This window comes from Mustelus asterias, chromosome 6 (genome assembly GCF_964213995.1).
Source record: "Mustelus asterias chromosome 6, sMusAst1.hap1.1, whole genome shotgun sequence".
Taxonomy (NCBI): Eukaryota; Metazoa; Chordata; class Chondrichthyes; order Carcharhiniformes; family Triakidae; genus Mustelus; species Mustelus asterias.
Genome location: NC_135806.1, coordinates 40,650,534 through 40,666,837, shown reverse-complemented (window position 1 = coordinate 40,666,837; position 16,304 = coordinate 40,650,534). Strand labels below are relative to the sequence as shown.

The window sequence follows — 16,304 nt, the reverse complement described above, 5'->3', positions numbered from 1 at the left end:
GGGTTAGGTTGATTGGCCAGGTTAAAAATTGCCCCTTAGAGTCCTGAGATGCGTAGGTTAGAGGGATTAGTGGGTAAATATGTGGGGGTAGGGGTAGGGCCTGGGTGGGATTGTGGTCGGTGCAGACTCGATGGGCCGAATGGCCTCCTTCTGCACTGTAGGGTTTCTATGATTTCTATGATCTCTATGCAAACTCCTAGTATCTAATGTGAGAGACTTCAGAAAAATCAAATTCAATTTTTTTTTAGAAAATTCATGGGCAAGAAGAAAAACTGAATACAATAACCTCAGTGGAACGGTCGAACACATTTCTATCGGACCAAATATGTAAGTGCTCATTCTCTCTTCTCCCCTAGGATAATTAGACTGCATAAAACAAGTTCCAATCAGTTTGGTGATTGATCAGCAGACAATGTGTCAGTTGTTTGAATTCCTCACTGCAATGACCTTGATACCAAGATCCTAGCTCCAACACCAAACCTGCAATGGGCTTTAAAGAGCTCAAATTCTACAACTGTGGAAGATTAGATGTGGCCCATTCAGAAAGGCCCTAGAATGGCTTCCATCCCAGCATCCCATTTGTTCTTAAATAATGCCTCCACTGTCCTACACACAAGTCCATTCCATGGTCAATGATTGCCTTAGGAAAGCTTCCTGAAACCTGGTGCACACTCGGCAGAGACCAGAGCATTTCAGAATTGACACAGAGTCATCCTTGAATTGGCAATGCATCTCAGGACAATTCCAAACCATGCTGGAAAATTAAACAGCAACACAGAGTACAGAATGTGAACACTTGGTATATTTGGAGAGGTGGCATTCTTTTTGTGATCCTCTGTAAACATTTCAAATTACAGATTACAATACGAGCTCGCGCACTGACAACCCGGATTTAATAAACATTAAAAACAGCAAGATTCTGATGTGTTGACCAAGTCCAATTTCGTGGTTGCAATCAGCATTTGCTTTGCTTCATTCAAAGCTTACTCTAAACCAGTTATACATTGAGAGACAAGTTAAAAACCATCTAGACTTTCAATAACAATATAGTCCCAAGCAATTCTGCTCAGTAGTAAGGACCCATCTTCTCATAACCAGCGTAACTGGGCCATTCAGGGAACAAACCGTAGGAGCAGCGGAGTCCACCATAATGGTCAAATTCAATCCCATACCCTGGCATGCGGTCAGTTTCAGTCAATAAAACATCCAGTGATTGATTTGTTTTGCTAGATTCTGGCGTATGTTTCAGCTCCGATCGGATTAACCTGTAGTTCTGCCCCTTGTTACTATCCCAATAGATCTTCCCACCACTTTCATAACAGATGGCAAACTCTATCCTTTCGTGTGGAACAATGTATTCTGGTAAGTGAATCTCAAATGCAAAAGTGTCTTTATCTGAGCCACCATAAGAGTCCTGGACATAGCAGCATTCGTGGTCTTGTAACGTTTTCCAAGTGTCAAATGTTATTCTCACTTTCAAGGACTTCTCGAATGCAATGTTTTTCACCTTGACTGTCCCCCGAATGGTACTGTCTTGTAACATGCAGTTTTCAAGGCAGACCAAGTCAGTTTCTAGGCGATTCTTGAAGACTAGGTAATCCGATGAAGGCTGTGCAAAATCTAAGAGCAGGCTATCTTGGTCTGTGGTCTTTAGGCCTACCAAGCTACTGATCAGGTCATCAACATTGAAGGAAAAATTTAGGTCATTCAAATCAAAGAATTTAACTGTAGTCAAGGGCAAACCCTTTGTGTCTGCAAAGGAAACACGTTTCTGCTCCTTGTTTCTGTGCTCATTTTCTGGTGTATCTTCACTGATGTGGAGGTGAATACATGGCCGTAGTGGTTGGTTTACTTTCAGTGCTCTTTTTGTGGCGTAGTTCACTTGCTTGAATGGAGGAGGAAGATATAGCTGCATAGCTATGTCAATTGGCATTGCAGATCTGGGAGACAGAACCTCAAGCATACTAATAAAGAAACAAAAAAATAAAAGTTAGTTGATGCACCCAAGTCATGAGAGTAACAACCAGACTTCTTCCCAACATCTGCAGGACAAGCAGGCAGTGACACAACAATCTTTTACTAATACAATTTACTGCAAATCTTTAACTTCCGCAGCATTTTATCCACTTATATAGCACTTTAAAAGAAAAGTGTCAAGGCATTTTGCTGACAGAAAATAAAGTCACTAAGACACGATGGGACAGTTCAGGAGGTGATCAAAAGCGGGATGGAAAAAGTGAGTTCTGGGAAGGCGTTTGGAGACAAAGGGAGATGTGGAAAGACAGACAGTGGGTTCGGGAAGGTGTTCCAAAGGTCAGGGTGAGGGTGATTGAAAGCTCTGCTACCAATTCTGGAATGCAGGGTGAAGAGAAAAAGAGATTTGCTGAAGATCAGAGTTGAGAACCAAAGTGGGTTAGAAGTAAAGAGGAGGGATTTGAAGAAAGCAACTATTGGGCAATGCAGGAACCAGTATAGATCTGCAAGGACGGGGTGAAGGACAGAAGTTAACCTAAGACAGGATTGGGGGGGGGGGGGGGGGGGGGGGAGAAATTGAGTTGGAACTTATTTATGGAGAATTAAGGATGGGAGTTGGAAAGAGTAGTATGGGGGCAGGAGGGGAAATAAATATTCTAGAGTTAAGAAAAGCATGGATATGGTTTTCAGCGGCAGTGGGTAATAAGTTTAAAATAGTTTTGACATTACAAACTTGTCTAATATTAAATGGAACTATAACTACCCCAACCCCACATCCAATTGAACAGAAGTGTTGTGAGATAGTTTTTAGGTGATAGACTCACATTATTTCCAGATAAGCGCAACTAAATCAATGCAACCAATGTGCAATACTTATTTTCTGATGACCGAATTTCACAATGAACAGTAAAATAGAAATGGAACGTACTTGAAACAATGCAATAGCAAGTAAATCTTATGACATGATTGGGCTTCCAAGTGACCCTGTGGACTGACCCAGACAGAGCATTGCAGTTCCACATGTGCCCATCCGCAGAGCTGTTGCTTGATGGGCTTTGCTTATGCTAGCATCAAACCCAAGTCAGGGACAAGAATCCTTATTACATGGTAGGTACATTATACAGTGCTTGTTGTTGACATTTCAGCCCGTTACTGGCACAAGATCATAAATGGAGACAACGTCAAAACATTGCTCGTCGTTTAACCACACTGGCACCTCTCAAAACAAATCTGACTGCTACTCTGTCCACTTCAGAAAAGTGCAGTCAGCTGTACAGTGCTGTTCAACAATATTGTACCAGCTGTGGCTCAGTTGATAACTTTCTGACTAAGGTGAGAGTGCTATGGGTCCAAGTACCACCAGAGACTTGAAGACCAGATCTACTCTGGAACTCAGTTCATTGCTGAGGGAGTGCTGCACTCTTGGAGCTGCCCTCTTTTAGGTGAGAAACTAACCAACATCCAAAACAGATGATTTGCTGTTTGGTTGGTTGCTGTGTTTCTGACGTTAGTCAGTCCAACGCCGACACCTCCACATCATTTCTGACATTAGAGCAGAGATCACATTACAGTACTTCAGTGGCTGTAAAGTGCTTTGGGATATCGAGTTACAGTGAAAGGTGTTATACAAGTACAACTTCTTTCATTCTGTTAGCATGATCCAAACTGAGAAACTGAGCAAACCAAGAATAAATCTGAGTGGGTTAACTTAGTTTTCTCAGGCAGGGTCATAATACACTTAACTCCAGAAGTGCCTCAGCTGCTGGTTAAGTGCGAGACACTTTGCCATCACCATCCAGCAATCCCTGCAGGACACGCAAATGTATGGCTGTCAGGTGAGGGCAAGATCAAGCTCAGCTGTGCTTCTTCCTTCCTCCTCCCATTCCATCACCATCTTTCACCCATACTCCAAAATCAGCACTTGGGAATTAGTGGTCGTTTGGACAAGGTACTGCAAAGCTATGGGCACCAGTAATATGTACATTACAGCACAACAACATAACATCATAATAGATGTGCTAATTAAATGTACAATTACCACTTTAAATCAGTACTTGTAAATTCAACATCAGATGCATCTGGTTTTGGGAGATTGTGGAAGGAGGGGGAAAAGAGGGATAAAGGGCGGAATGAGCAGGGGTAGAAAGTGGAAGTGGTTGGGGCAGAGACTGGAGTTACCAGAGAACAGGCACCAGGAATATATATTACAGGATAAAACAACATGAAAGGTGTGTTATAAACGTACTGATTTAAAATAGTAAATATAATCTCAGCAAGAAATGTCAACTAAAGATTGCAAAGATTAAAGCTACTGTCGTAGAATCATAGAAACCCTACAGTGCAGAAGGAGGCCATTCAGCCCATCGAGTCTGCACCGACCACAATCCCACCCAGGCCCTACCCCCACATATTTACCTGCTAATCCCTCTAACCTACGCATCTCAGGACTCCAAGGGGCAATTTTTAACCTGGCCAATCAACCTAACCCGCACATCTTTGGACTGTGGGAGGAAACTGGAGCACCCGGAGGAAACCCACGCAGACACGAGGAGAATGTGCAAAATCCACACAGACAGTGACCCAAGCTGGGAATTGAACCCAGGACCCTGGAGCTGTGAAGCAGCAGTGCTAACCACTGTGCTACCGTGCCGCCACTGTCTTCAATGTCCATCAGAAATTCAGTTTCCTTTTCACAGACTTCAGCCCTCTTTCTGGAAAACGGTCACAGGCTGAACCAGACTGTTCACAACCTTGGTGTCTGATTGGTCTCTAAAATAAACTGCCAACCTCATCACCAGGACAACATCGTCCTGCAGAATCCGCCCCCCCCCAATGTCTTGGTTACCTCTAAAGTGGACTATTCCAACACTCTCCTGCCCAGCCTTCCATGTTCCACCCTCCATAATAAACCAGAGCTCATCCAAAATTCTGCTGCCCACATTCTAATTGGCTCCAAGTCCTTCATAGGTTCATAAGATATAGGAGCAGAATTAGGCCATTCGGCCTACCGAGTCTGCTCCACCATTCGATCATGGCTGATATGCTCCTCATCCCCATTTTCCTGCCTCTCCCCACTCCCATCATAACCCTTCAACCCTTTACCAATTAAAAATCTGTCTAACTCCTCCTTAAATTTACTCACTGTCCCAGCTTCCACCGCACTTTGGGGTAGCAAATTCCACAGATTCACAACCCTTTGGGATAACTAGTTTCTCCTCAACTCTACTCCCTATCCTAAGACTATGACCTTGGTCCTGGAATGCCCGACAAGAAGCATGCACTCCACGTCTACTTTATCCATACCTTTTATCATCTTATATACCTCAATTTGATCTCCCTTCATTCATCTAAATTCCAGAGAGTATAGGCCTAAACTGTTCAATCTCTCTTCATACGACAAACCTCTCATCTCTGGAATCAATCTTTGTCAATCCTGCTTAACTGTCACCTCTGTGCTCATGACTTACACTGGCTCCGCGTCCAGCAGATACCAAGTTTAAAATGCTCATCCTTGTTTTCACATCCTTCTATCACTCCACAGTTGGTGGCCAAGTTCTGAAATTCCCTTCCTAAACCTCGCTGCCTCCCTTTCCTTTTTTAAATTCATTCAAGGGATGGGGGCATCAGTTATTGCCCATCCCTAACTGGTCGTGAGAAGGTGATGGTGAGCTACCTTCTTGAACCGCTGCAGTCCATGTTATGTCGGTACACCCACAGTGCTATTAGGGAGGGCAATCCTTAAAAACATATGTCTCTGACCAGATTTTTCCTCACCTTTTCAAATATCTTATGTTGCCCTGTTTTTAAGAACATAAGAAATAGGAGCAGGAGTAGGCCATCTAGCCCCTCGAGCCTGCCCCGCCATTCAATAAGATCATGGCTGATCTGAAGTGGATCAGTTCCACTTACCCGCCCGCTCCCCATAACCCTTAATTCCCTTATTGATCAGAAATTTATCTACCTGCGACTTAAACATATTTAACGAGGTAGCCTCCACTGTTTCAATGGGCAAAGAATTCCAGAGATTCACTACCCTCTGAGAGAAGAAGTTCCTCCTCAACTCTGTTCTAAACTGACTCCCCCTTATTTTGAGGCTGTGTCCTCTAGTTCTTGTTTCCTTTCCAAGTGGAATCTCTCTATCTCTACCCTGTCTAGCCCCTTCATTATCTTATATGTCTCTATAAGATCTCCCCTCAGCCTCCTAAACTCCAACAAGTACAGGCCCAATCTACTCAATCTCTCCTCATAAGCTAACCCTCTCATCTCCGGTATCAACCTGGTGAACCTTCTCTGTATTCCCTCCAAGGCCAATATATCCTTCCGCAAATAAGGGGACCAAAATTGCACACAGTACTCCAGTTGCGGCCTCACCAGTACCCTGTACAATTGTAGCAAGTCCTCCCTGCTTTTATACTCCATCCCCTTCGCGATAAAGGCCAACATTCCATTTGCCTTCTTGATCACCTGCTGCACCTGCAAACTGAGTTTTTGCGATTCATGCACAAGGACCCCCAGGTCCCTCTGCACAGTAGGAGGTTGTAATTTTTCACCATTTAAATAATAGTCCATTTTACTATTATTCCTTCCAAAGTGGATAATCTCACACTTGTCAACGTTATACTCCATCTTCCAGATCCTCGCCCACTCACTTAGCCTATCCAAATCTCTCTGCAGACTTCCCGTATCCTCCACGCAATTCGCTTTCCCACTCATCTTTGTATCATCTGCAAACTTTGTTACCCTACACTCGGTCCTCTCCTCCAGATCGTCTATGTATATGGTAAACAGTTGAGGCCCCAGCACCGATCCCTGCGGCACGCCACTAGTCACCAACTGCCAACCAGAAAAGTACCCAATTATTCCAACTCTCTGCTTCCTGTTAGATAGCCAATCCTCAATCCACTCTAACACTTTACCCCCAACTCCGTGTACCTTAATCTTCTGCAGACGCCTTCTGGAAATCCAAAAACACCACATTCACCGGTTCCTCTCTGTCAACCGCACTCGTTACATCTTCATAAAAATCCAGCAAATTCGTCAAACGCGACTTTCCCTTCATGAATCTATGCTGCGTCTGCTTGATCGAACCATTTTTTTCCAGGTGTCCTGCTATTTCTTCTTTAATGACGGATTCCAGCAATTACAGACGTTAAGCTAACCGGCCTGTAGTTACCCGCCTTTTGTCTACCTCCTTTTTTAAAAACAGTGGCGTCACATTAGCTGTTTTCCAATCAGCCGGCACTTCCCCAGAGTCCAGCGAATTTTGATAAATTACCACCAACGCATCTGCTATTACTTCTGCCATTTCTTTCAGTACCCTGGGATGCATTCCATCTGGGCCCGGGGACTTGTCTACCTTTAGTCTCATTAGCCTGCCAAGCACTACCTCTTTAGTAATAGTAATCGTTTTAAGGACCTCACCCTCTACAGTCCCACCACCGTCAATTTTCGGTAAGCTATTTGTGTCCTCTACCGTGAAGACCGACACAAAAAACTTGTTTAAGGCCTCGGCCATTTCCTCGTTTCCCATTATTAAATCCCCCTTCTCGTTTTCTAAGGGTCCAACATTTACTTTAGCTACTCTTTTCCTTTTTATATATTTGTAAAAACTTTTACTATCAGTTTTTATATTTTGTGCTAGTTTAGTTTCATAATCTATCTTTCCTTTCTTTATCGCTTTCTTAGTAGTTCTTTGTTGTTTTTTAAAGCTTTCCCAATCTTCTAATTCCCCACTAGTTTTGGCCACTCTGTATGCATCGGTTTTTAATTTAATACTCTCCTTTATTTCCTTAGTTATCCACGGCTGGTTATCCCTTTTCTTACATTCCTTCTTTATCACAGGAATATATTTTTAAGAACATAAGAAATAGGAGCAGGAGTAGGCCATCTAGCCCCTCGAGCCTGCCCCACCATTCAATAAGATCATGGCTGATCTGAAGTGGATCAGTTCCACTTACCCGCCTGATCCCTATAACCCCTAATTCCCTTACCGATCAGGAATCCACCTATCCGTGATTTAAACATATTCGACGAGGTAGTCTCCACCACTTCAGTGGGCAGAGAATTCCAGAGATTCACCACCCTCAGAAGAAGTTCCTCCTCAACTCTGTCCTAAACTGACCCCCCTTTACTTTGAGGCTGTGCCCTCTAGTTCTAGCTTCCTTTCTAAGTGGAAAGAATCTCTCCACCTCTACCCTGTCCAGCCCCTTCATTATCTTATAGGTCTCTATAAGATCCCCCCTCAGCCTTCTAAATTCCAACGAGTACAAACCCAATCTGCTCAGTCTCTCCTCATAAACAACACCCCTCATCTCTGGTATCAACCTGGTGAACCTTCTCTGCACTCCCTCCAAGGCCAATATATCCTTCTGCAAGTACTGAGTACTTGTTGCTGAGTACTGAGAAAAATCTCCTTAAAAATCCGCCACTGTTGCTCAGCTGTCCTACCAACTAGTCTGCGCTCTCAGTCTACATTAGCCAATTCTGCCCTCATCCTATTGTACTCCCCTCTGTTCAAGCAGACGACCCTACTTTCTCACCCTCCATTTGTATTAGAAATTTAACTATATTGTGATCACTCATTCCAAGAGGATCCCTCACATTTTGTTTAATATCATTCCTTAGAAAAAGCATTGGAAGGTTTTACTATGTTAAACAACACCCCTATAAATATAAATTGTTACCATAGTCCTTAAATCAGCTGCAAGATTTTAGAAGCCAGTTAGTTATCCAGAAGATAATTTCCTGCCTTACTCCCTCCCCCATTCCCATGAGATTAAGTTGGAACTAGACCTAATACTCAGCTGTGCCTCATAACAAGTGGCACGATGGGTCTGTACGACCTTGAGATAAATGCACTAATGGTCAATAAGTGACTATAGGAGTGCATACATTTTTACAGATTCAGCAGGCACATCAAATGAATGGTGCTGCACTTCAAAACTTTCAGAGCTGTGTCATACCTCGTGTGCAACTCTGCTACACAAATGTGACTGCACATACTGTTCCCAGAATATAAAAGGTAATGTCATATATGGTTCAACTAAAATACAATTCAAACCACTCGTTTAATCTCACCCATGTAAAGACAGAAGGAACATCAACTCCTAGAAATTCATGCACACAATGGAAGTCTACCATCCCCCAGCTGAAAATAAAATCGAGGCAGCGAGCCAATGTAAACAAAAGCTCACTTTAAACTGCAGTTCTCCACGGGGCCACTGAAAACCCAAGGTCAGAAACTTGCAGATCCACAAGACTTCCCTTCTCCGCCCCATTTCTTCCTCATCCAACATCTCCTGAGATGTTGTTAAAAACGACATTAAAAAGTAGTAGCCTTTGCACCAGAAGCAGTTTGTAAGCAACACCATCAATTCATGAACTAATCCAGTGGTTCCCAAACTTTTTTCACTGGGCCGCACTTTCGGAATAAAAATTTGCTCGCGCCACACCGAATTTTTTATTGATAAGAAATACATTCAAAAACAAAAAAAAACACCTAGCAGTGCTTGATTCATAACATAGAACACTTTATAATATCATGGGACACCCAGAAAGTATAAAACAATGCTTGTTTAAACCATGTTTAAATGGTTCTTTGATTGTCCTTGAATCTTCCCGCCATCCTCTCTCGCCGCACCAGTGTGGCGCGCCACACCCTTTGGGAACCACTGAACTAATCAATGCAGGTAACAAAATTACATTGAAACCAAACTTACATTCATTCGTTTGGACACAATTACAGCTTTTTCAGTCGATACAAAATGAGTGCGCAGATGAAGTCAGCTGTACCACTGGGCAGACATTCTACTATAAGTTATCAAAATTAACCCATGCACCATTATACATTCCTTACTCATATTTCCAGTATCTATTCCACTTCACAGCTCAAATTTCCAACTAGTATTTGATTTATTGCAAATATTAATGTATGGTCTGTCTTTACAATATAGGGAGTGTGGGGGGGGGGGGATGTTCACATCCTACTTTGGCAGTCTTGAGAGGCTGAATTCTGCTTTTTTTAAATCTGAATGTTAAAATTGAAAAGTGGATATCACTGACAGTGACCATAAAGCTGGTGGATTATTGTGAAATTCCAACTGGTTCAATAATGTCCATTAGGGAAGGAAAGCAGCTGATATTCCTAACCTGGTCTAAACATGATTCTTGTCACACAACAGCCTGATTGAATCTTAACTGCCAATTGAGAAAGCTATGCAGACGTATCAAGCAGCTTTCGAACTGAAAGCTCACCAGTGCTTCAGGGCAAATACGGATGGGTCATAAATGCCAACATCCCCAAGAATGAATGAAAGCAAGCAAACAAAATTCAACATTGAGAAGAAGTCTTACAGCTCACCACCAATAACATGAATCCTATCTGTATCTGTGTAATGAAGCAGGCACAATAAATTAGACTATTCTTGACCTTATAATATATATATTTTTTAAGCTTGTTTGTAAAGCACCTTTCTTTACAATCAGGAATAAAAGTGCCCTATTGTGGGATCTTGTACATCCACCCAAGAGGGTAGATAGGATCTCAGTGTAATGCCTCATCTGAAAGGTACCACCTCTGACAGTACAGCATTCCCTCTCCGCACTGCATCAGAATTTCAGCCTATATTACCAGCTCCAGTCTCTGGAGTGGAACTTGAACCCATGACCATCCAACTCAAGAGGCCAGAGCTAGCACTCAGCCAAGGCAGATATATTTTTGAAATAAATGACAATAACCCCATAATAGAATGTGAAACAATTTTAATATACATCACACTTCAAAGTTTGTTTAAAAAATGGAGAGTGAATTACAAATTGAGAAATAGAACTGAACAGCAATTACCCTCGGAATGGCCCTTCAGAGTGGCCTACAACAAGACTTCATGGCCACATCAGGACAGCAAAATAACACATCAGCTTACTCCATATAATGTTTGCATCATTATAACGCAACTTATCTCTTCAGCGCTAAAGGTAATTTATATAGTGGGAAATCTGACAGCATAACTGGAGTATTGTATCAATTTCACACTGTTTACATTTAGTTATAGAGTTGTTAAAGGCAATCAGTCAGTTCCCTCATAGGAGCAGTTGGCTCTGCTCCTGCCTCAGCCAATCTGCTGCTGAACCTCTGATCCATGCTTTGTGACCTCCTCCAGACTCAACTATTCCAATGCTCTTTTAACCAGCCTCTCATATCCCCTGTGCTCAGTGACCTACTTTGGCTCTCGGTCCACTAACACCTCAATTTCACAACACTCATCTCCATGTTTAAATCCCTTTGTGGTCTCATCTCTCACACCTCTGTAAGCTCCTTCAACCCGACAACTGTCTGAGCACTCCATGTTCCTCCAACTCTCGTCTCCTGTTCATTCCCCACTTCTAAATCACATTGCTCGTTGTGCCATCAGCTGTCCAGCTCTGGAATTCCCTTCCTAAATGTTTGCTCTTTGAAGTGCACCTCTTTGGCCAAGCTTTAGGTCACCTGCTCGAATACATTCTTGGCACCTTCCCTCCATGATGGTAATGTTAATTAAAGTCAGAAAGGAGAAACTTGAAACAGCATTTTCAGAGTTGCAATCTGACACCTGCTTAAGTTTGTCAAGAAAAAAAAAGAATAATTCTTAGATGTGAGCGATGCCAGCAAACCCTCATTCATTATCCACCCCTGACTGCATAAAGCTGCCAGCCCTTGTGATGGTAATAAAAACAAAAATTGCTGGAAATACTCAGCAGGTCAGGCATCATCTGTGAAGAAACAGAGGTCAATGATCTGAACTGAAGAAAGATGGACATGTAAGAGTTTTTAAAGCCAGTAAAGTGGGGAAGGGAGCAGGAAAAATAAAAGGGAATATCTGTGGCAGGCAGAAGAGATTATATAATGAACAATCTCATGATACAAAAGGCAATGGGAGTGGTAATGTTTGTAGTGAAGAAACAAAAGATCTGTCCAGATGAGACATCAATAGCTACACAGCTCCATCTGAATGCAACATGAAGGGGTAATGAAAGAAATAAGGCAGCAAAAAAAAAAACCCACTAGGAACAAGATGGAGGCAGAGATTATGATCTACAGTTGTTGAACTCAATATTGTGCTCAGAAATATTGAGCAATATAGAGTGCCAAGTCAAAGAACAAGCTGTTCCTCGAGCTTCTCCGGAACACACCTGCAGGCCAAGGACAGTGAGGTCAAAGTGGGATCAAGGTGACAAGTTCAAATCACAGATAAATGGAAGCTCAGGGTTACACTTGCAAACCGAATGGAGATGCTCTGCAAAAGAGTCAGCCAGTCTTCACTTGGTCGTCTCAATGTAGAGAAGTCCACATCGGGAACAGCGAATACAATACTGAAAGAATCACAGAACTGTTGTGGTACAGGAGGCCATTCAGCCCATCATGTCTGCACCAGCTCTCCAAATAAGTATTATGACTTAGTGCCATTCTCCTCCACCCTTGTATATTGTTTCTATTTTAATAACCATCTAATACCCTACTGAATGCTTCGATTGAACTTGCCTCCACCACACTTCCAGGCAGCGCTTTCCAGATCATAACCACTCGCTATGTGAAAAAGTTTATTATCACATCACATTCACTTCTTTTGCAAATTATCTTAAAATCTATGCCCTCTTGCTCTTGATCCTTTTACAAGCAGGAACAGTTTCTCCCCATCTAACCCGTTCAGCTTCCTCATGATTTTGAGCATCTCTATCAAATCTCCTCTTAGCCTTCTCCTCTCCAAGGAAAAGAATCCCAGGTAAATTGCTGATTCATTTTATCCCTTCATGTTGTATTGAGATGGGACTGTGTAATTCGTGCTTCAATCTTTTGTTTCTTTACTGTACACATTACCACTCTTCACTACCACGCTAGTTCCAGTGTTATTTTGCTTACCGTTGATTTATTAATTACTTGGGACTTAAATCAAGCAAGGTTGATATGTGCTAGACAGAACACTAAGGTGTCAGCTGAGGCCCAATAGCTGCACCCTTGTCTCCAGAGAATGGAGCACACAATCTAGGTTTCCATTTCAGTACAGTGCTGAGGGAGTGCTGCACTGCCAGCAGTGCTGTCATCACAGATAAGATGTTCATCCAAGGCCCTGTGTGCCCTGTCAGGTGGACACTATAGATCCACTAGCATAGAAGAGCAGGGAGTTCTTCCCCATGTCCTGGCCATTATTTGTACCTCAACCACATCACAGGTTGCCTCGCCTCTCATCTCACTGCTGTTTTGGGAGTTTGCTTTGGCTGCCGTATTTCGGACATTGCAGCAGTAACTATTTCAGAAGTATTGCATCGTCAGTGTGTAGCAAACTGGGAGGTCCTGGGGAGAAGGTTCCTATACAAACCCAAATTCTTTCTCTGCAATTCCAACAATAAAAAATTGATTATTTTTAATTGAGGTAAATTTAAGTGGCAATCAACTCAAAGGGCTTCAAAATTACACAGTAGGATCAAAAACGAACATGGTTATATGAAATTGTAAAAGGAATTTCAAGGTCAAATATTCATCCTTCATGAACTTTAGAATCGTGTGTCCTTACATGAGACAAAATTAAATATTTTAAAATATATACTGGTTTAAAAAGCCTTGACGTTGATTGGATCCGCTAATATGGATATTTTAAACGATAACGTTTTGCAACCAAAATCTGTTCTCTAATTGACAGTGGGTACAAACTACACGGAAAGACTTTGCAACTAAGTTAGGTGCCCTTAAACAGTCGTCCCCTATCAAACATCATCAGAAAATTGCGTGTACAATCCTGAACCACCGTCTTACATATTGGTCCTAACATTTTCGATTATGAACAATGATCCCTTTATACAGTCGGGGGATAGACTGGAGCCTCACCGGCGTCAGAAACAGGCGCTGGGAAGTACAGGAGGAAGCTGGTGCAACTGATCCCAACTCTTACCAAGAAAATAAATAAATCCCACTCACAAAACCCCACCGTTTCATTCCGGCCTCTCGTTTTAGCCAAGGAGCTGGAACCTCTTATTTTAATGTTAATTCATTATATATTTAAAATAGCGCATTGTTTGTTGCAAGGTGAGTTTCAGCAAAGATCGCGATCTACTTCAAAGCTTCGATGTAATTTCTCCGCCAAGGTTGGACAAAGTCTTAGTGTGAACACTAAATAACCTACACTTCTGCCCGAGTGAACGTAAAAATAAACAGATACCCCACCACCCGATGCAATCTGTTTCCTCGCTATATTTTGAGCCGCATCTCTGCTCCAGACAATTCTGAACAAGTGTCCAGTATTGCTACACCAAGTGTCCGGGGTTTCGGTCACTATTCTGTTAACACAGGTCCCTGAGCTTCTCCCCACCAATACAGGAATCTGGGATATACATTTCTGGAAACACTTTAAAAAGTGACCGAACTATCGCCTAACTTATGCTGCATATAAATTCTTATGTAGTGTGTTTGCAGAATGCAAAATATATCCTGATCTAACTTCAATCGACTCCCCCCCCATCCCCCAAGACACGGAATTAAATAATACATAGGAACTTCCGTAAACGTATTCCCAACAGAGTCTCCGTGTGTCTGCCGGCTGCTCCTCTCTCGCTTACCTGCTGTAATTCATGGGGCTGGAGGAGAGCTGGCAGCTCCACCAGGCTTGTGGAGATGGCTGCAAAGAGTGCCAGCCCTGAGCCCCCCGCCGCTCCCCTCGCCTCCCCGCTCCTCTCCCACCCCGCTGATGGACAAGTACAACTCCGGGCCCGCCCCCACAACGTCACAGACACCCCCAACCAATTAGCGCGCGGGCCTCCACAGCATCCAACCAATAGGAGCGCGGTCCGCAGTGGGGAAGTGCCGGGTTCCGCCGCCAGGGGGCGCAGCCACAGCCCTCCATGGGACCATGCTTTCAATAGGAGGGATGTTGTAACAACTTGTAACATTACATGTTCGAGTACGTAGAATAAAGATTTGCATTTAGAGAGCGCCTTTCACAGCCCCAGGGTATCCCAAAGTGTTTCACAGTGCATTTGAAAGGTAAAAAAGGCAACAGCCAATTAATTTTTGCACAGCAAGATCCCACAAATAGTCCTGTCATCCTAGCCGAATACTAAGTAATATTGGCTGAGGGATAAATAATGTAAGAAGTCTCACAACACCAGGTTAAAGTCCAACAGGTTTATTTGGTAGCAAATACCATAAGCTTTCGGAGCGCTGCCCCTTCGTCAGATGGAGTGAAAAATCTGTTCTCCAACAGTGCACAGAGACACAGAAATCAAGTTACAGAATACTAATTAGTATTCTGAGACTTCTTACTGTGCTTACCCCAGTCCAACGCCGGCATCTCCACATCATGGATAAATAATGGTCAGTAAGAAGTCTCACAACACCAGGTTAAAGTCCAACAGGTTTATTTGGTAGCAAATACCATAAGCTTTCGGAGCGCTGCCCCTTCGTCAGATGGAGTGAAAACAGAGAGGGCTGACAGGACCAAAATATAACTTACCATCCAAATCTCTGGCAATGCAGCACTCCTTCCTCACTGCACAAAAAGCTGGATTATGTGCTCAAGCTTTTGACTTAGGGGTAAAGATGCTAATAGCGAAGCCAGGGCTTGATACAACTAAGTAAAAAGTCTCACAACACCAGGCTAAAGTTCAACAGGTTTTTTTAAATACTTTTCCAATTCAATCAAATCTAGTCCAATTCAGAGTCTCAACAAGTTGAGACATTTCCAATCCAAGCTGACAAGACAGGGCAAGCGACCATTTACCCCGTCTTGGGCCTGATCTACATGAGCCAAGCTGATTGGAGTAGGCGGAGAATTCCTCCTCCAAGGCTTGATCTCATTTGCATCTTAGCCAAAAGGCCAAGATACCGCTTTTAAAAATTGCTTCATATGAAACATATGAAGCTTAAATGCAACCCAATGACCTCAACCAAGTGCAGCATCCGCATAACTACACTTGATCTTAGCCAAAAGGCCGAGAAGTCAACAGGTTTATTTGGCAGCACAAGCTTTCGAAGCACTGTCCCTTCATCGGGTGAGCGGCAGTGGTGTTCACAAACAGGGCATATATAGACACAAACTCAATTTACAAGATAATGGTTGGAATGCGAGTCTTTACAGATAATCAAGTCTTAAAAGGTACAGATAATGTGAGCTGGCTGAGTCGCAAGAGTATGTACTGTGTACCTGATGGATGGTGTTCTCACGTGAGATGATGGCATCCATGTCGATGATCGTTTTGCAGAGGTTGCTGTGGCAGGGTTGTGTGGTGTCGTGGTCACTGTTCTCCTGAAGGTTGGGTAGTTTGCTGCGGACAATGGTCTGTTTGAGGTTGTGCGGTTGTTTGAA

The 16,304-nt window shown here is 43.0% G+C and overlaps 1 protein-coding gene across 1 annotated transcript; it reads right to left on the bottom strand.

Moving 5' to 3' along the window:
- Positions 1-246: 246 nt before the first annotated feature.
- On the bottom strand, positions 247-14,705 carry ppp1r3b (protein phosphatase 1, regulatory subunit 3B). Its single transcript, XM_078214204.1, has 2 exons — positions 14,560-14,705; positions 247-1,964 (listed from the first exon to the last, which is right to left on the bottom strand). Exons 1-2 carry the CDS (start codon positions 14,571-14,573, stop codon positions 1,067-1,069), a joined length of 912 nt encoding a protein of 303 aa, XP_078070330.1. The 5' UTR covers positions 14,574-14,705; the 3' UTR covers positions 247-1,066.
- Positions 14,706-16,304: the final 1,599 nt, after the last annotated feature.